The following is a 22,143-nucleotide window of genomic DNA, read 5'->3' as shown; positions in this document are numbered from 1 at the left end:
ACAAGCTTGATATGTGGCATCTGAAATGAGTGGTGGTGTTTCAGTATTGTATATGTTATGGCATATTCATATGAATTATTTGTTCAAAATTATATTCATATTGCCTCCTTGAAAACCACAACACTTTAATTGTACCTAAAATGCAGAGGTCATTGCGACTCTGTACATGAACACATTTTGCTTATTGTTAAGATTGTCTAGTCTGGAAGCTTTTTCAAACAGGGATTATCATATTATAAATAGGCTTGGCAGAATCAATGTTTATATAATTTGAGGAATAATACCAACATTTATTTTTAAGCATTTTTTTCTATTTTTATCTATTTACATTTTCACAGTTCTGGAAAACTATTGGGAAGCTCAGACAATATTTTAATGATAGTAGATGTTAAGATTCAAACTGTTAAAGCACTATAATTGTTAAAACACAATCTGTCAACATCATATTTCAAATGAAACAAAGTTCCTTAAATCCGACTCTAAGTTTTCAAGCAGCATTTTTCTTTCTTTAAATTTAGATTATTATTGGTGGAAGTGTGTGTGTGTGTGTCGGTGATGAAACTGATGTTCAGTGACATTTACCAATAAAAATCTAATCCTTCTAACCCTAATTATCAGTGTTTGTATAGTGTCTAGCCCCGTGGGGTGCGTAGGGTCTGCTATAAAACAAAGAATTATTTGTATTTTTTTTTATAATTTATTAGCCATAAACAACATTTTGTGTGGAAAAGTAAAAGACACAGAGTGGATCAATGTTCTTTATCTCATTTCACCGTTATTTGTGAGTTTCTTTATTTCAGTATAAATAGTAAAACTACTAGTTGATTTTTTTTTTTTTTTTTTAAGGATGGCATAAATGACACATTATATAGCTTAGGTGCTTCCTAGAGAGAAGATACACTTTGGCAACAGCAAATTTTTTTTCAGGCTTTCATTTATTGATCAGTAGCTTAATGTTTATCAGATGTAACATTATCACTTTTTGGAGTAACATATTAGAGGTCAAACTAAAGCACCAAGTAATTTTTTTGGTTAGCTTACACTTATAAGACTCTGGTCTCTGCTGGATAATTATTTATCTTTCGCATCTGCTTTGGAGAACCAGGGTGTGGCACTCTGGCATTCACAGAATCATAGAATATCAGGGTTGGAAGGGACCTCAGGAGGTCATCTAGTCCAACCCCCTGCTCAAAGGGGGTTACCCAGAGCTGCTGAACAAAAGTAATGATACAAAAAGTGCCACGATCACATCCTTTGCACATCAGAGCAGAGAATTTGCTGGTGATATGGGTGCTTCCTTCTCTCATTGTACCATCAGTGGCTTGAAAGTCAGATTTCACAAATGTCTCCTCTTCCATTACTGAATGAAGGATGATAATGGCCAGTGATGTCAATGGGACTTCTTAAGCACATGCTAAAAATTAAGCACATCTGTAGGTGCTTTGCTGAATAGGAATAACAGCTGGATGACAAATTTTAAATTTAAAAATGTTGTCAAAATTTGCAAAACATAACTGGGAGAACTTTTCCAAATGTTTGTCCATCTCTAGATGAGATTTAGGATGTTTGTGTGTTTCCTTTACAAGGTTTATTTTTAATAAAGTACTGTACATAAATATATTGGCTCATTCTTGAAGAAAACAAAACAGTTGCCTCTGTAATGGTACAGTTCTTTTGCAGATCATATTTCTGGCTTGCAACGATACATAGCTTCAGAGTTAGTTTACAGGGTAATCCCTACTTAAGGTTGTTCTTCCGGTACAATGCAGAAAAATAGGCAAACAACTATTATGAAACAGGGTGAAATTCACCCCTTGCGTGGAGGCCTAGTAGAAGGCCCAGGCACCACTTAAGTTCCATTTAAGCCTTCAGGGACTCAAAGCAGAAAAATCCTTAATAAAGTTCTCACTACCAAATATTGAAGGGGAGACTTTTCCATGGCTTAGTAGCATAAAGAGAAGTCCATCAGTAATGTGTAATAAAATAACAGGGATTGTTGCACTGAGCCAAACATAAGAAACTGCCCAATATTGACGCTTGCTTTTATTTATATTTATAATTTTACCTAAGCAGAGTTGTCTGTCAATTTTTATTTCAATTCAGTAAGATATCACCCTACCACAGGGATGGGCAAACATTTTGGCCTGGGGGCCACATCGGGTTTTCAAAATTGTATGGAGGGTTGGTTAGGGGAGGCTGTGCCTCCCCAAACAGCCAGGTGTGGCCTGGCCCCCCGCCCCCTATCAAACCCCTCTCTGTCCCCTGACACCCCCTCCCAGGACCTCTGCCCCATCCACCCCCCCGTCCCCTGACCACCCCCAGGCTCCCCACCCCGATGGCTCCCCGCTGCCCCATCCAACCCCTCCTCTCCTTCCTGATGACTCCCCCATGATCCCTGCCACCATTCAACCCCCCTGTTCCCTGCCCTCTGACCGTCCCACCCCTATCCACACCCCAGTCCCCTGACCACCATCCTGAACTCCCCTGCCCTCTATCCAACCCCCCACTCCCTGCCCCCTTACCGCACTGCCTGAAACACCGGTGGCTGGCAGTGCTACAGCCATGACACCCAGAGCACCAGACCAGGCAGCCGCGCCGCCCTGCTGAAGCCAGCCACGCCACCGTGCAGCACAGAGCACTGGGTCAGGCTGCGGCTCTGCAGCTGCGCTGCCCAGCAGGAGCTCCCAACCCCGCCGCCCAGAGCATTGCACCGGCGACGCAGTGAGCTGAGGCTGCAGGGGAGAGGGAACAGCAGAGGAGGGGCCAGGGGCTAGTCTCCTGGGTCAGGAGCTCAGGGGCCGGGCAGGAGAGTCCCGTGGGCCAGATGTGGCCTGCAGGCCGTAGTTTGCCCACCTGTGGTCTATTGTGAGTGCAAAATTTTCTAAAATGGAATCAAAGAATGATGTTCAAAGTCAAAAGACAGATGTCTCACCAAGTCTAAATAATGACTTAGCAACTATATAATATGTTATACAATGGCAAAAATCCTGCTACCTTTGTTTGGTATGGACCTCTTCTTCCACAGAAAGCTAGACTTGTCGGGGAGATTAATAAGGTTCAGTATGTGAGCCTGTAAAAGTATACCTGCAGCAGCCCACATTTGTACCCACAACTAAGCATGTATATGCCTAGAAAATGTGATGCTTTTTCAGTACAGCCAGAAGACAAGCATTTTTGCAGGCACAACCGGAGTGGTCTTCAAAAATTTGTTAGAATTTTGCCACTGTTACTGCTCTGCTGAGCCATGAAGGTGGAAGTGAGTGGGTGAAAATATGCATGTTATACTACACTATTCATGTTGTACTGGTAGGTTTACACAAAATAACAGATATTTCCACTAGACCTGTGGCCTCAAATGTATTCTGTAGCGGTTTATTTTAGATCTTATCCTGTAAAAATAACATTGGGTATATGCTAGGGTTTCTCAGCCCATGGGTTGGGACCCAAAATTGGGTCACAAGAATGTTTCAAAGGGTCACATGGCAGCTCCTCTGGCTTCTGTCCCACAGGATTGACTGGTTTTGCCTCCCTGCTCCAGGCACAGCAACCTTAGGGGTCCCAGCTCCACCCAGGTTTGGCTGAGCCGTCATGACGACAGGAGCCTGGGTAGTTCAAATCTGAGTGAGTGGCACTGCAATCCCCTGAGCCAGGTCACAACTCCACTCACACAAATTTAGTCCAGTTGTGGGGGCAGGGCCAGTCTGAGTGGCACGGCAACCCTGGAGGTTGCAACACCCAGAGCAGAGAGCCAAGGCCAGCCAGTCCCACAGCACAGGAACTGGCACTGTAGGGTGAGTGTCGGGCAGGATCCAACCAAAACCACCCCTGGGCCTCCACCCTCAGACTATTTACTGGGTCACGACAGGCCATAAAAATTTATAAGGGGGTCATGAGCCCAAAAAGGTTAAGAACCACTGTTTTAAGTGACTGTCACCTTTACCTACCATAAGAATAAATACATTCTGGAGACACTTTCTAGTAAAGTAATAATTAGGTTGTATTTTTAGATTCCAAGTTTCTTTTGGACAGGGACTATTATTTGCTCTATGTTTCATAGAGTATCTACCGATCAGGGCCCCAGTAAGATTTTTCTCTTTCCTTTTCTATGGTCTGGCTTCATCTTAGAAATTTGTATTAATTTATCTGTTTATTTAGCTGAGTTTTTCTTTTATAAGTGAAATTACATTAATTCCTGTTTTCACCTTTAATGCTGTGACAGAAGGGCATTTCATCCCTTTTTCTCTCTCTCTGTCTCCTAGGAAACTGATCTCATGACCTTTAACATTTCAATGCACCGTTCCTGGTGGCGAGAGCATGGGCCAGGCTGCATACGGAGAGTGGTGCACCCTTCAGCCCCTGGGATCCTAGACGATTACTCCTATGTTTCTGTGACGGGCTGCATCATTGACTTCCAGTATCTCGAGGTCATTCACAGCGCCATCCAAATATTACTGTCTGTAAGTTTCTATTTTCACGAATGCTATTTTCAGTTATCAGATTGTACCACTCCTACTCTTCTTTAGTATGCAGGTCACATGCTATTGTTTCTGTTTACTGCGTGGATGGTTTCAGTAACTGACCAATAACAGTACAGATTTTACCTTGCATATTTGAATATAAAACTTGCCATTTGAAATGTACACTGTTCTCCTATGCTGATATTTCATAACAGCCCTACACTGGGTTCATAGCCCTAATGCTGGCCCTTTGTATGGAAGTGGATTTCATCCATAGCAATTAATGCTATTCATTAGAACGTGTGCAGAAAGGGAACACTTCATCCAGCTCGGACTATAAATCTATTTTAGCTAGTAAATAGTTTCCTAATGCAAACTAAGAACCAGTGAAAAAGGTCAGGGAAATTGTAGTAATTAGAGTACCACTATGCCCTTTTTTTCTTACATTCTGTATCCTTCTGTGGGAATCTGGGGTATCCAAACATTTTACCTGAGTGGGCTACTTACGGCAGTTACTGTATAATTACCTTACCAGCCTGAAACTGCACACCATTTAATATAATAATATTATTGTGCCATGAAGAGAAGCCTATTATCTATCAGATACTGCAGATTGTTCTGCTACTGGACTGTGAAGATTTGCACTACTGAAACTAAAGTGGCCATGGGGGAAGAGGGAGAACGGGACCTAATTTCTCAGGAGCAGTAGACTAGATTTTGTTTGTTTAGTTGAAAATTGCTTGCAAAATATAATAATCATAGTTTTGTACAAGATCTTGATATACGAGTGTAGGAGGGTATTGGAGTGGACAGCAATAGGTTACTGAGCAAAAAAGAGAGAGAATCCTGTGAAATTGTTTATGGCAAAGTAGAATTAAAATGCCATATTTTAGAAAGAAAGAAAGAGAAAGAAAGAAAGAGAATTAAAACATTTTTTTTTGTGGCAGCTAGTTCTAAAAGTAGACTGTGTCTTTCTGGAGCTTGCAATAGGGTTAAATTTCATAACATTTTTATGTAGCAATAGTAGTGCAATAAACCTTTTTATAACATAACAAAAATTTTATTGGCATAAGAAATTGTTTTATCATGCTAACTCTGGTCCAAATGAACAGGAAGGTAAATGCTTTTATTTGATAGGGAATTAGATTATCTGTAGCATGAAATCCCTCAAGGGGTAAATACTGCATACCAGTCCAGGTAGATCTTTCTGCTTTTCAAAAGATCTTTTCAAAGGTTCCTTTTACTTAAATATTTTAACTTGTATATAAAAAGCAACAGTTTTATATGCACAAGATGGTGCATCTATGACCATATTAGACCCTGCTTACATCACTCCTGTGCCTCTAGTGCAGTCCAATCACCTGTGATGCTTGCTGTATATGCATTAGAGTAGTCATCATCAAAGAGTCATCCTCTGCAAACAGTTAGTAGGCCAGAGTAATTTAAGGTCTGAACCTGATGCTGAACATTCATTGATATCAATGGGAATTGCAAGTACTCAGCATCTCTCAGGATTAGACTCTTTTCCCTATTCTAACTATAGGGAAATCCAGTCATATTTTAGAGTAGTGTGGTAACTGCTGTAAAAGCTGACTTTTAAAAGGGAACCTTGGTAGCATTACACAACAATACATTATTCTATGTACAGTGCATGGAAAATTTCCTACTGATGAACACATCCTTATACACAGTGCCTTTAATTTTTAAAAAGTGAGGCATGTCCTCTATGCTGAGTGCCAAATTTTGCAGGGAACAAATGCTGGTTGCATAAGTGGCAGCAGCTTTGAGCACGTCTGTGGCCCATAAACCCTTCTGGGGAGGCTATTTGGAGAGAGATGTTCTTACACAAAACTGGAAATGCTAAATGGGGAGTGGGAACTGGCTTTCATAAGACAATCTCTGAAGTCCATAGAGAGTCTCTCATTGACTTCAGTGCGCTCTGGATTAGACTCAGAATGAGCCATTTTATATGGACATTAGGAAAAACTTTAGTTTTAGGTTGGACATTAGGAAAAACTTCCTAACTGTCAGGGTGGTTAAGCACTAGAATAAATTGCCTAGGGAGGTTGTGGAATCTCCATCGTTGGGGATTTTTAAGAGCAGGTTGGACGAACACCTGTCAGGGTTGGTCTAGATAATATTTAGTCCTGCCTTGAGTGCAGGGGACTGGACTAGATGACCTCTCGAGGTCCCTTCCAGTTTTATGTTTCAATAATTCTGTGATATATATACACACATCGATCTAATATTTAAAAATGTTTCCTTATGGTTCTAATCTCCTCTCTTCTTGACATGGAGGAGAAGGGAATATTTTTACATGACACCCAGTGGTACCAGTGAAATTTTCTGACCACACAATGTCAGGTAATCAATGTTGGACTGACCTCATGGATTGTTATTCTTGTTAATATCACTTTTAGAAGAGAACTACTTCCAGTAAAAAATGAAATTTGAGATGACAGTGGATATTAATTCACAAGTATTCTACACAGGTTCTTATATCATGCTCATCACTGTAGTATCTGAGCTTCTTCCACCAATGTATTAAGTGATGTGACTAATACCTGGTGCGTGGTTTGTTCTCTCATTCTCCCCTCCCTGAGTGGGAGGGTATTGTGTATGCAGTGGAATGTTTTCCTTTTGCTAGGGGTTCTTGTTGTCTTTTTGTTTTTGTTTTGTTTTTTTAATGTACACACTGCTTTGTCTTAATAGAGAAGGCAAGGGCAAAGACATGTGCCTTGCGTTCGGAGTGGAAGTTGATGAGGTTTGTGAATGTCCTTAGAACCTAAGGAAGATCATTCCACAGTCTCTAACCAATGCTCCAAGATTTCTGGTCACCAAACAGACAAGCTTTACCTTTATCGTAGGGGAGTAGAGTTGTGATGCTCAGTGTGACAATGCCTAAGTACCTTTGTGAATCTAGGCCACAGCTCCCATTAATATGAATACTGCAGCCTGTGTGAATCATGCTGAAGCTATACTCAAGGATATTTCCAGCCCATATATTATTTTTGTATGAAAATACATTGCAATAACTTCTTGCTGCCCTCCTGATTACTAAAGTCACTTAATTTTTTAGTCAGATTTACACATGTAAACAAAGACAGACAATCTTAAAAAAGAATTAACTCCTTAAAATAGAAACATGTTAATTCTTGGCACTCTTAAATCCAAACACGGGGTTCTTCAAAAGCATTCTTAGAATCTGTCTACACAGCAGCTGGTGGTGTGATTCGCAGCACAGGTGGACGTACCTGTGTTGTGCTGCAGGAGCACAGGGAGCAGCTCTGACCAGTCACCCGAGTACAGTCCCATCTGACCCCCCGGGTACGTACTCAGGGGGCTAACCCCAGCAGCTGTCTGTGTGGCCCCCGCCACAACCACTCTGCTATTTTTAAGTGTTAGCTTGATTAGAAGCAGCAAGTGTCCAGTGCTTGAATTACCAGGTGAGGGTGGGGCTGGTGGGACTGAGCCCCTTTACTACGCTTTTAGAGGCTACCTCCTATCTGTCGTATGGCCCCCTTACTTCTCAATACTGTTTAAATTAAAGTAAGCCACTTGATATTTAGATCCCCCCGACTTTTTCCCCGTAATTCGAGTGCTGTGTTTGTGTCTGTGTCTACCTGGCCTACTGTTCCTCAAGTTAGCGTGGACCTGACTAGATCCACGCTAGCTTGGATATATCTGCACATGCCGCACTCACAGCTCCCGACTGCAGCGTGGACACAGCCTGGATTAAACAATTCTGCTCCCCTAAAGTCAATGAGTCTTATACCACTGTCTTCAATGGGAACAGAGTTAGGCCAGTGCAGAATGCTTTGGAAAATCCTACCTTTAACATTCATAGACATGTCATCCAAGCACCTGCAGAGTCTAACAATTTTCATTAACTACTTAACTGAATATTTCAATGTTTTGTTGGTTCATCCATGAACATGCAATCATCTCTCTCAAAAAGATAATCATTTCCTCTTGTTTTATCACACAACTATCTGCTCTCATGGCCATTTTTCTTCGGAATGTATAAAACATCACTTCCATATGAAAATGGTAAACAACATGGTCTGATTACATTAGTTCTGGAAATCTGTTGCTTCGCTCCTTCAGCAGTACATCATGGTAACCCAATGCAGTTGCATTACTTTATGAATTATTTCTGCATCCCTGCTTCCAGAGAATCTGTCAAACATTGATTATTTAATATTACAATGAATTATGATATTTGGTGGATTTCAATACTATTTCATTAAAGAGAAATGGAATTTAAATTAGAAACCGTATTCTGCACAACAGCCATTAAAATGGAGGATCTGAGATTCATGTAAATAATTAATCAAAACAAACATGATTGTCAAGTTTGAGAGAGAGATTAAAAGCAAGACAATAAATGATACTGGAAATAGTTGCTTAATGAAGTTCAGATTGTTAACAAGGTCAACATCCTGAGCCATAGATTCAAATACATTTTAGGTTAATTTGAGTAGCTTTTCATGAGTGCCATGCATCAAGAATTCTGTTCTATACTCCATTTTAAAAGCTCCAGACCTTTTTTTCAACAGGGTTATAAAGAAATCTTTTCTCCTTCTCTTTAGACAAGCTAGAGCTGCTGGAATAATTATTGCAGCCCAGTTATCATTAGATATAACAAAAGGGCTAATGATATCAGTATATAACGTGATTCCTCTGAGGAACTGCAGCAGTCCCTCTTTTTCCCATTAGTTATAGCTCTGTTATTTTTATAATTGGGATAGGAAAAGATGCTACGAAGCACATCATCTACACTGTTCACAAAAGAAAATCCCTTTAGAGAATGGCGCCATTGTTCAACCTGGAGCTAGGGTCTCTTTCCATTTCCCAGAATGACTCATGACTGATTATGAAAGCCAATCAACATCAGTATGTGAGAGTAAAACATGAGCTAACTGGATGCGAAGACCTATGGGAAATGTACATGAATAAAATGTACTTCCCTTTTGATATTACATCACTTTGTGAATTTCAGCTCATTACTTTTGTCATCTTTATTGTCTAGGTTGGAAACATTTACTGTGTAACGTTTCCATCATGAACAATTGTACCAGGGCATAGAAAAGCAAGTTAACAATGCTGAAAGCAGAGCCTACCTTCAACATTATACCAAAAGAGTATCAGAGAAAAGCATATGTGTAATAATAATAATAGTGAAAAAGACATGACTAATAGCCATGTGAATAGCAGTTTCAGTTGGCCTATGGGCTTCTCAAAGATTCATTAACAGCTTTAGAGTGTTCAACAGCTGATAACTTTTTTTCAGCCGGAGCAATTTTGCAGTAGAACTATAGGGCTGCACTAAGGAACTATGACTGCAGACAGAAGACTTTGTGAAAGCTGTGACAGATGCATCAATTTCCTGAAATATCTTTGGGGATCTTACTGTGTGTAAGATGTATGTAATTCCATGTGGGAGGGTGACCCGAGCTTCTAGAGGTACTAAAAAACAGTGTGAGATGATTAAGGCAAATCAGCCCAGTTGTAATCCCCCAGAGAGGCTCACACCTCCTGCAGAGTATCACATATATATAGATTCTCCAATGACCAACAGACAAAGAAAGGACTTTTGGATAAATAGCCTCACTTGGGGCCTTCTTTCTGATCCAGCTAATGGACAGGACCTCTTGTCCAATGGGGCCCCAATCCTTCCTGTGAAAGGTTGAAAGGACTTTGGCCTACCAACGCCCCATAAGACTTCTGACCCTAGGCTATGGCTTTTTGGCTTCTGACTCAGTGCTCACCCTTGGCTTCAGCACCTGTTCCCTATCTGAACCAGGCTCTGACTTGCAGCTCTAAAACTTGTCTCCTGACTTTGTACCTGCCCATTGGCCTCGAACACCGTGCTGACCACCAGGCCAGACCACCATGTCCCCATCTCTGGCACCAGTCTTTCACAGACCCTGACATAGTGGTGGTGTACACCGTCTTGTGCAGAACACCAGTTTGAGCAGCCCGGAATGGTCCTTGACTCAGGTAATAGTGGCTTATATCCAATCAACTCTTTTTTAGGAAGAGTCCATAAACATAACATAAAGCCCTTTGGCCCTCAGAGTTTGTTTCCTTCTCTGTCCACCTCCCTTGTACCTCCAGGGGGTTCTAAGAGGCAACCTGGGGCTAGCTCCTGTTGGTAGAGATTTTTTGCTCCCTTGAAGTCCCAAGCTTTTCTGTCCCTTCTCATCCTGTTCCTCCCTCTTTATACTTGGGCTTGCCCTCATTAGCTACAGCTGCTGGGAGCATGTCTCTCCACAACTGACATTTCTCACAGCTGAGCCAGAGCAGGGCTGGTTTTGCTATTTGAAGACGGAGGCGTTTTGGTGGGGGGTATGTATACCCCATCACAGAGACAAAAATCCACTCATCTCATCTGACTCAAACTAGTAAAATGGATTGTAGCTGTGAGGGAAAAGAAGTGAGAGCAGCTGAAGTCTTGGGAGTAGAGTAACATAGCATAGTTATATGGCACTGGTAGGATCTGACCAGACTGGCCATAGATTGGAATAATGTGAATGTTGGAGGAGGTGGGGCAGAGGTAGAGAGAGAAAGAAAGAGGCTATGTCTTCACTGACAAAAACTGTGTGTTTCTACAGTGAGATAACTAATATGCATTAGCTGTCTTGCTGTAAAATCCCAGTGAACGCAATACGGGATGTTACCACGTGAGGTTAACCCTATACCTGTATTCATGACTGAGCTTGCCTAGCTACATCACAGTAAAAATTACTGTGCCTGTCTCCACTCGGATTTTACAGCAAGATGGCTAATGCATGTTACTTGTAAAAACACACCCTATATTGGCAGTGAAGACAAAGCCAGAGAGCAGGAGTAAGTTCTGGCACTAAAGAGGGGTCAGCAGTAATTCAGCTGGCAGGAGACCACCACTGATAGCTCAGAATGTATCACTTAGGGCTTGTCTACATGGGAAAGTTATTCCAGAACAAGCTAGAGTGAGAATTGAAAGCACTATAACTATTCCAGAATAGGTTTCGGAGGGGGTAGTCGGACTCCTCGTTGTTTTTGCTGATACAGACTAGTATTTGTGTCACCTTAGAGACTAACAAATGTATTTGGGCATAAGCTTTCATGGGCTAAAACCCACTTCATCAGATGCATGGAGTGAAAAATATAGTAAGCAGAATATATATTATAGCACATGAAAAGATGGGAGTTGCCTTACCAAGTGGGGGAATAGCTCCCCCTGTGGATATTCTTAACCCAGAACAGGAGTGCCTTTTTCTGGTTTAGTTTAATCCGTTTACAAAATGGATTAAACTGCATTGAAAAAAATTACTCCTATTCAGGAACAAGTGTTCACACGGAGAGTTATTCTGGGATAGCTATAGCGGAAGAGTTATTCTAGAAAAGCTCTTCCGAACAATTACCTCATGTAAACAAACCTTTCAACAATGCAACGGTTTTTCATTGAGCTGGAGTGAGAGACTTGAAATTATTCCTGAACCCGAGTCTCCACACTTAAATGTGAGTGAGCTCTATGGACAAAGCTGGAGGCTAACCTAATACCATACTTTGTTTTGTTTTTAGCAATGGATTTGTGCTGCCCTAGTACTCATCAAAATTATCTCCTCTGTATATTATAGTTGTCAACCATGTAACCAGACTTTCATATACAGGGAGAAATATCCACTGTCTCTGTGGGAGCCTGCACAGACAGGACATTTTTCTTTTAATCATGCACTGCATTGACAGCCTAACTCTTCCATTACAATTTGTAGACTGAATGTGACCTGAGTGCAGAAAGGATTTTTTCCTAGACTATGGTCCCACGTGATTTGCAACATTCTATATGTTATCCTATTCAAACAGGAGACTATCAAGTTGGGGTTGCACTGTGTGCACATTTGCTGCATCTCAGACTTTTCAAACTTTGTTGTAGTACTTTGGTTTTGGCTGAGAAAGAAGGTGCATGTCCATGTGACCCCTTTTCAGGGCAGCTGAATAAAAGGCATATGCAAGATTGTCTAGGAGCCTTGATTTGTGAAATTTACAATCCATAAAAAAGGTCATATTCTTTAGCTACCAGAAATAGCTTCAGAGGTTTTAATGGCTTAATTCCTTCCCAAACCTAATCCGTATGAAATATATCGGCCTGTCTTGGCTGCAGTTTTTCCACTGCCATATGCCCCAGAAAGTCTAAATTAAAAAAAAAAAAAAAAACTTGTTCTATGCCAATTGTAGAAGATGTCTCACATACCTGATGTAAGAGTGAACTTGCAAGGAGGGGGCTAATTTGAGATATGCAGTTCCACCAACAAAACAGAAGTTCTGTGTGTCACCGAAAACAATTCAGTGGAGATACCTAATGCATTGGCACGCAGAATCCGTTTGGAGTCAGGGCAGGGATGGGCTACAGGTGGACCTACTGGATTCACTGCTACATTTATTTACTGATCATTGCCTCATACGGGGGTTGATCCTGTAAGGTGCTGAGCACTCTTGCCCTGATCCTGCACTTACATTCGTGCTTGGCTTTAAGCAAATGAGTAGTCCTGTTGAGTGAAATCTCGGTACTGTTGAAATCAATGGCAAAACTTCCATTGACTTCCATGGAGCCAGTTTTCACCCATTAAATTCAATTAGATTGATCGCACTTTTAAAGTTAAACACACGCTTTAGTGCTTTTCTGAGTTGGGGGCCAGAATACTTAGCCCTATGCAGGTTTGGGCCCATGAAGCCTGTGTCGAGGAAACAAGGGAGATATTGTAGAGAACTCAGAGCTGCAGTAGTGGCCACAGCATTGCTCTCCTGATACGCCATGGCCTAGGAGAGGAGATAGCTTTTCCCTGCACCCCAAAAGTCCCCTTTTTTTTCTCTTCCTCACCTCCCCTTGCTCACAAAACAGATACTTGGGTTCCACGGTGGGGAAAGAATTTCCCCCTCACAGAACACATGCATGTAAAGAAAGGCCCTCAGAATTTGGCTGACAGTGTAAGTACTTATGGGAGACTAAACCATTTCTTTGACATGGTTTGACCAGGGTTGGAAAAAGGAAGATTATTATGCACACCAAAGATTTTTTGGCAGAGACTGTCAGGTGAATTACTTTCACTTTGCAGATTTGTCATGTGTAAGACTACGGTTATGTCATGGAGGTCACATGAATCCTTGACTTCCATTGACCTTTGTGACATTTTCTGCCCTGGGGCTGGAGCTCCAAGCCAGCCCCAACCTTGCAGCTCCCAGCCCCCAGCCTGGTGGGGGGACCCTGCAGGTGCCAAGCCGCAGCTGGCAGTGGGGGCTCCCCACAGCTGCCCAGCTGCACCCGTGGCAAGCAGCTGGAGGACCCTCCAACTACCAGCTGCCCCAGGTGAGGGGACCCCGCAGCAGCCCAGCCCCAGGGGCGGAGGGACCCCGGAGCTCCCACACATTGCATCTGTGGGGGACCAGGGAACCTGAGCAGCAGTGGGTGCTGAACCCACCTACTCCTTTTGTCAGGGATATTTTTAGTAAAAGTCAGGGACAGGTCCTGGGCTTCCATGAATTTTTGTTTATTTCCCATGACCTGTCCATGATTTTTACCAAAAATGTCCCTGACAAAAACTTAGCCTTAGTCATGTGTCAATACCAATTTTAACTAAGAGTGCACCAAAAAGAAGTCCAGATCCCATTGCTACACAGGCCTGAAAAACAAATTTGTATCCTCTAACATCTGAGGGGAGTGCAAAAGACTATAGCTGGAGCAAACCCTGACTTGAAAAGGAAGAAAGTTACAGAGAATCGTATTGCTCCTGAATACTGTTCAAGCAATCTGACATGAGTCTGAACCAGAGAGAGAACCTAAAAAGTCAACTGTTCTGAAAAACAGTCCCGGCAGCTAGAACTCTGCCCAAGTCTACACAACATAAGAGTTTTAGAGAAATTATTCAAACTGATGTGGAACACCTTAGGGAGCTAGCTATTGATGTTATTTGTATTTGTACTTCTCATAAACTCCCAGATGCCACTATGTAAATTCAGTGATAATCATTGTGAATGACAGCAGAAAGACTGATAATTAATCATCCATTTAAAGGAACATTACCATTTTCCATTTTTATCTGTGTTTAGTGTCATTTGTTTTTATCATTCTTTGAATTAGCTTATAATGCATGTAACACATTCACACATACTGTAACACACACATACCCCAAACACACAAAAACACACAAAGACATTTTTACAAATAGAGATAAATATACAAAAAGAAGACATATCCTGAAGACCTTACCCAGTGTCTCCTGAGTATTTACTCAAGCAAAACACAATAATTGTTGAATTTTTGCCAGTCTGAGGACTTCTGAAAATGGGGCCTCATCCAAAGCTCAGTGAAGTCAAGGTAAAGACTTCCATTGACCTCAGTCGCCTTTGGATCAAATAATTCTCCCACAGATTTTAGTTTACACAGAGAAGTTGGTGATGAATACAAATGAAGCAGAAAGTTTGCCTGATCAATGTTACATTAATTCAATGTGGAACATTTATGTGACAAGGTATGTAGGAGAAGGATGGTCCAGTGGTTAGAGTATTAGTCTGGACCTTGGGATTATGTGTACATGAGCAGGGGAATCACACCCCTAGCTCGTAGTGTAAATATAGCCTTAGTCTTTCTATGCCTGAGTTCCCCATCCGTAAAATGGGCTAATAGTACTTCCCTACCCTTTCCAAGAATATTGTGAGGTTAAATGTATTTAAAGACTGTGAAGCACTCGGACACGACGGTAATGGGGCCATAGAAGTATCATTGATAGATGTTATTTATTTGTATCTCTACTTCAAAATTAACAGGACTAACAATGAGGTATTGCCATTGTCACAGTTCTGCTTTTGTATAATACTTTCTCAGTGGCAGTTTAAATGGATAACTAGTGGTATGAAATATCTAAGGTTTCTTCTTAATAGAGCTTAAACATCATGAAAGATATTAGATTGCACCCTTGTACGATTGCTGTTCAATGACAAAATAAATTGGAACAAGATGCAATTTACTGTGTGGGGCTGAATACAATCATTAGAATGATTACTATCCTTAGGTTTAATTATGTTTTCAGTATGCCATCCTTACAGATGCCTAATGGGCTCAATAAACAAATGCATGCTCTAATTAAAAAAAATAGTATAGGAAAATCTAAAAAAAAAAAAACCTAGATGAAAATTAGAACTTGTACAGCTGAAAAAAAAATCTACAGGGAGTTTAAATTGCCCTAATTTGAATCTATATTATCTGACAAATTGCCTTATATACTCTGCAAAGACCTATACTCTAAGTTATCCAAGGTAACAAAAGTCCAGTGCAGCGTGTTATGTAAGATTGTTTATAAAAGTCAGCAGAAGTTGGAGACAAATCAACTGGTAAAACGGGATTACGTTAAAAGAATTGAGATAAGGTTAGGGTGACCAGATGTCCCGATTTTTTAGGGACAGTCCCGTTATTTGGGGCTTTTTCTTATATAGACACCTATTGCCCCTGTCCCAGTTTTTCACACTTGCTATCTGGTCACCCTGGAAGGTATCAACGAGACTTCTAGTAAAATCTGATAGGAGATGAAAAATTAAAGAAATCATAGGAAATGTTTATAGATGAAATCATCAAAATGTGTTTTGACTGATTAGTGCTAATGGGATGAGGCTGCCATCTCTTCTTGGACATTGTTTATCTGAGGATCACGAAGGATATGTTTGCTCCGCATTTAAACACCTGCGAGGGGGAACGGTCCCAGAGCCCAGACTCCAGCCTGAACCCAAACATCTACCCAAAAATTTTTAGCCCTGCAGCCTGAGCCTTGCATGCCCGACTCAGGCAATCTGGGCCAGCTGCAGCTGGGCTGCAGATCTTATATTCCAGTGTAGAGGTACCATAAGTGGGAGTGAGTGGGACATCTGGACTGGAAGGAGCCAGGTTTACCATCATGGCGGCTACCCTTACCATCTCCTGGGGCCAGGATTCACTATGACACCACTGAGCCTTCATCGTCCTGATTCTGAAAGACGTTCTGACGAGACTGCACCAGAGAGAGGGAACTGATGACACCAGCACATCCACTAGCTTTGGCTAAACCGTGAAGAGCACCTGGAATGTGAAACTTGGGTTCCTGCTGTTCCACCTCACTCATGTGTCCATTTCCTTACCTCGCTTATTTCTTCTTTCCTACCTTTCTCCTTTGCCTTCTGTGTAATAAGAGTCTGGCTTAGCTGGCCAAGATTGCATCTTTTGCAACTTTGCTGTGAGTTTGTGACCGGTTAGGCAGCAAAAAGCAATGCCCTGAAGAGCCCGATGCTGGTACCAGTTTGCCACAGCCGCTCCGAGGCTGATCAGACCATGTGCTCTGCCTGCATTTCTCCAGCAGTGAGGTTGCAAGTAAGAGTCAGCACCAGAAACAGAAGCTGCATTTTCCATCTTTATTGTTCTTTTCTGTCCCCTTTATGCGTATTTGTCTTCAGGGGAACAGGTTTGAACTTCAACAATGAACTACACTGCAGGCTGGCTCCAAGCTGTATCACATGCCCAACCCCACCTAATGTGCACACTCAAAGCCCTTAACCCCTTTTAAGGGTGTGTTGGACCCAAGCTAGTGTGCTTGGCCGAGGGAATGGGGCAGCGTGCATGTTGAGCTGTGACCCCCACACCTGCCCACAATGCCGTGTGAAGACAGCAAAATTGTGTGTGCCTGGGCTCTTATTTAGTTAGTCCTCCAATGCCATTCCTACAATTCCCTATGTCAGTATCTTCCAGCATTTTTATCTACTCACTTACTACCAAAAGCTCCCTGGCAGTTTAAAAATCTTTGCTCATTATTTAATCTTTTATTTCCGTAGGGCCAGTTCCAGTTTTTTGGACAGCTCAGTCCAGCTCTGCCAAACAGCCTAGAAAATGCTTATCACCCAGCTGGCTAGATGACGAGCACACCAGGAGCACACCAATCCCCTAACATACCAATAGCATGTCAGGTGTATCACGACTTGTACACAAGCACTGTAGGTCCTTCAGCAGCTAGGCCTTGTAGGCACCAGCCCTGGTGGGTTCCAATAACCGCATAGACACATGGTTAAGAGAAAGGTTGCAAATACCCTAGATACAGAGGCTTAAACAGTTACAGTTCAAAGTGAGCAATAGCTGTAAATGTTTGGAACTCTGGGACCTAGTGCCTGGAGTGCCCTTTCCAGTCCAGTTTCTATTCAAGCAAATAGGAGCTTGCAGTTTGCTAAGGCAGGTTCAGTTAGTGTCTTTCGTTTGGGTCCCTCTGCACTGGCTCCCTGCCCAGCAGCTGCTGCTCCCCACCCAGCAGCTGCTGCTCCGCCACAATCCCACACAGACTTGCACCCAATTGTAATGACCAGCAGTCACAGCCTGTTCCATACGCCACTCTCCATGCAGTTCCTGGGGGTTCCTCTCTGCATTCAACTTCTCTGCAGTTCCTGCCAGGCCATGTGGCTGCTGCTTTCCAACTTCCGGGTTCAGGACCTTTCCCCTTACTTGACCTGGGGGAAAGAAGTGCAGAGGGGAAGAGGCTGATGGGAGTTATAGCCCCCAGTTTAGCAGCTCCATACCATACCATACCATTCCATAGGAGCATCAGAAATTGGTTTTGTTAATAACTTGGTTTGGTTGTACAATACGTTGGTGTGTGGGAGCTTGCAAAAGGAGGAAGAGTCAAAAAGTTATGTCTGAAGCTTTAAATAAAATATCAAAATCTCATAGTCACATAAAATCTATACCAAACCAATAATCAGGCTGTATTGCTGATATGTACAACAGTACAAAACCTTACTGCATTACAACCCCTCATCACAGGCCACCATCACAGCAGCACATCTCAACCGCACCAAACTGCATGGCCGGGAAGTGGGCACACAAGACATCCCTTATTTCCCTTCGCTACCCGGTCCCAGAGCCAGTGATAAATGCACTTTCTGATTGTCTGTACCAGGTCTGCAAACCATTGGTGTCTTGAGAGCACTCCATGCAGAAATATCCTTAGTTAGCCTCTCAGATTTTGTGTAGGTCACAGCATGCCAAAATAACATGATGGCACATTGGCATCCAAAAAATTATGTCAGCATCTTGCCCCCTTCAGCCTGCTAAATGTGCACTCCACCACCATCCTGCAACGGCTAAGCATGCAATTAAACCTTCTTCTGCCAGGTCCTCTGAGATGGGGGTATGACTTCATTAGCCATGGCTGGAGAGGGGATGTAGTAGTCCCCAAAATAACAATGCCACTCAGACCCTGTTGATAACCAGGCCATTTTAAGGGAATAAGATCCCTGCTTTTCCAGACAGGAAAACACCAGATCTCTTCAGCACCCTGGCATCAAGTTCCTTTCCCATACACCTCACTGGTGTTCATGGATCTGATTCTGTGATCAACCAAGAATTGGAGAACAATGGATTAGTACCTTTGTGTTTGACATATTCACTTGCTCTTTTTCCTATCATCTTCCATAGATGGCCCCAGAGCAGTCTGGGACCTCCGGTCTCTGGAAGCCAGCTACTAATGCCTGCACATTTTTATGCCCACCGCCAATATTAACCATCTCACAAATCTCCACCACCACATCACTGACAGTTGACTTTCCAACACCAAACTGGGCCATAGAAATATAGAATCATACAAATGTGGGGCTGGAAGGAATCTTGAGAATTCATTTAGTCTAACCCCCATGCTGTAGCAGACCAAGTTTACCTAGACCATTCTTCACAAGGTGTTTGTCCAGCCTTTTCTTTAAAAGCCTCCAGTGACTGGGATTCCCCAACCTCCCTTGGTAACTTATCCCAGTACTTAACTATCCTTACAGTTAGTAAAGTTTTTAATAACATCTAACCTAACTCTCCTTTGTTGCAGAGTAAGCAAATTATTTCTTGTCCTATCTTCAGAAGACATGGAGAACAGTTGATCACCATGCTCTTTATAAAATCCCTTATGATATTTGACAACTGTGATCAACCCCACCTCCATCTTCTTTTTTCACGTCTACACATACCCAGTTTTTTTCAACCTTTCCTCAGAGGTGAGGTTTTCTGAATTTTTTATTATTTTTGTTATTTTTGGCTGTCCTCTGCCCTCTCTCCAATTTTTCCATCTCTTTCCTAAAGTGGGGTATCCAGAATTGGACAAAATACTCTAGATGAGGCCTCACCAGTGCCAAGTAGAGCAGGACAGTTACCTCCCAGGTCTTGCATATGACAATCCTGATACACTAATACACCCAAGAATGATATTAGTCTTGTTTGCAACTGCATCATATTGTTTGCCCATATTCAGTTTGTGATCCACTATAACCCCCAGATCCTTGGCTGAAATACTACTTCCTAGCCAGTTATTCCCCATTTTGATTTTGTGCATCTGAGTTTTTGTTCCCAAGTGTAGTACTTTGCACTTGTCTTTATTAACTTTCATCTTGTTGTTTTCAGACTAATTCTCCAGTTTGTCAAGGTTGTTTTGAGTTCTAATCCTGTCCACCAAAGTGCTTGCAGCCTCTCTGTTTTCTGTCATCTGCAGATTTTATAAGCATACTCTCCACTCCATTGTCCAAGTCATTAATGAAAATGTTAAATAATACAAGACCAGGACAGAACCTTGTCCGACTGTAGTAGATATAGCCTCCCTGTTTGACAGTGAACCACTGATAACTACTCTTTGAGTATGGTTTTTCAATCAGTTGTGCACCTACCTTATAGTAATTTCATCTAGACCGCATTTCCCTAGTTTGCTTATGAGAATGTCATGAGGGACTATGTCAGAAATTTTACTAAAATCAAGATATATTACATCTACTGCTTCTCCCCATCTAGTAGACCAGGAAAACTATCAAAGAAGGAAAGTAGGTTGGTTTGGCATTATTTGTTCTTGACAAATCATACTGGTTATTCCTGATAACCCCATTATCCTTTGGGTGGTTACAAATTGATTGTTTAATAGTTTCCCCATTATCTTTCTAGGTATCAAAGTTAGGCTGATTGGTCTATAATTCCCTGGATCCTCTTTGTTCTCCTTTTAAAACTTGTATTTGCCCTTCTCCAGTCCTCTGTGACCTCACCCATCCTCCATGAGTTCTTGAAGATTTTTACTAAAGGTTCTGAGATTGCATCAGCTGTTCCTTAGGCCTGGTCTACAATAGAAAGTTAGACTGACCCAGCTACATCACTCAGGGATGTAAAAAATCATATGCCTGAGTGATGTAGTTAAGCCGACCTAACCCCTGCTATAGACAGTGCTAGGTCCATGGGAGAGTTCTTCTGTTGACCTAGCTACCACCTCTTGAAGAGGTGGATTAACTATGCAAATAGGAGAATCCCTCCCATTGGTGTACGTAGCATTTACACTGAAGTGCCACAGCAGCACAAGTGCAGCACTGTAGCTGTGCCCCATAGTGTTTCACGTATAGATAAACCCTTGAGTACCCTATGGTGAATTTCCTCAGGCCTTGCCAACTTGACTATATCTAACTTATCTAAATATTCTTTAACCTGTTCTTTCGCTATTCTGGCTAGTGTTTCTTCCCCTTTGTTGGTAACATTAATTGTGTAAAGCATCTGGGGTCACCTTTTAAAATTAACCTTTTAATTGAAAACTGAAGCAAAACAGGCATCAAACACCTCAGCCTTCTTGTTTTTGTTCATATTAGCTCCTCTTCCCCATTAAGTAGTGGACCTATTTCCTATGTCTTTCTCTTAAGAACATAAGAATGGCAGTATTGGGTCAGATCAATGATCCATTTAGCCCAGTATTCTGTCTTCCAGCAGTATCCAGTGCTAGATGCTTCAGAGGGAATGAACAGAACAGGACAATTTATCGAGTGATCCATCCCCTGTTGTCCAGTCCCAGCTTCTGGCAGTCAAAGGGCCTGGAGCATGTGCTAATAGCTATTGATGGTCCTATCCTCCATGAACTTATCTAATTCTTTTTTTTAACACAGCTGTAATTTTGGTCTTCACAACATCACCTGACAACAAGTTCCACAGGTTGACTTTGTGTTGTGTGAAGAAGTACTTCCTTATGTTTGTTTTAAACCTGATGCCTATTAATGTCATTGGGTGACCCCTAGTTGGTGTGTTATGTGAAGGGGTAAATAACACGTCCTTATTCACTTTCTCCACAACATTTGTGATTTTATAGCCCTCTATCATATCACCCCTTAGTCATCTCATTTCTAAGATGAACAGTCCCAGTATTTTTAATCTCTCTTTGTATGGAAGCTGTTCCATACCCCTAATCATTTTGTTGCCTTTCTCTGTACCTTTCCCAATTCTAATATATCTTTTTTGAGATGAGGCTACAGAACTACATGCAGTATTCAAGGTGTGGGTGTACCATGAATTTGTGTATTGGCATTATAGTATTTTCCATCTTATCTATCACTTTCCTAATGGCTTCTAACGTTGACTACCACTGCACTTTGAGCAGATGTTTTCAAAGAACTATTCGTGATGACTCCAAGCTCTCTTTCTTGAGTGGTAACAGCTAATTTGTATAAATAGTTGGGATTATGTTTTCCAATGTGCATTACTTTGCTTTTATCAACATTTTTATCTGCATATGAATTTTACCTGCCATTTTGTTGCCTAGTCACCCAGTTTTGTGCTATCTCTTTGTAACTCGTCATCGTTGTCAGCTTTGCACTTAACTATCTTAAGTAATTCTGTATCATCTGTAAACTTTGCCAC

The 22,143-nt window shown here is 41.8% G+C and overlaps 1 protein-coding gene across 12 annotated transcripts in view; it reads left to right on the top strand.

Annotated features, from left to right (window-relative positions):
* Positions 1-22,143, top strand: part of NKAIN3 (sodium/potassium transporting ATPase interacting 3) — a 663,159-nt gene that overhangs the window by 499,379 nt on the left and 141,637 nt on the right. For all 12 annotated transcript variants that reach the window (XM_073331057.2, XM_073331058.2, XM_073331054.2 and 9 more), the window contains one exon: positions 4,260-4,457. In XM_073331057.2, coding sequence (XP_073187158.1) covers positions 4,260-4,457 — 198 coding nt within the window. The remainder of the gene's footprint in view (positions 1-4,259; positions 4,458-22,143) is intronic.

The sequence above is a fragment of the Lepidochelys kempii genome, chromosome 2 (assembly GCF_965140285.1).
Source record: "Lepidochelys kempii isolate rLepKem1 chromosome 2, rLepKem1.hap1, whole genome shotgun sequence".
NCBI classification, from domain to species: Eukaryota; Metazoa; Chordata; order Testudines; family Cheloniidae; genus Lepidochelys; species Lepidochelys kempii.
Note: the sequence above shows the minus strand (reverse complement) of the source record. Positions and strands in the feature narration are given on the sequence as shown.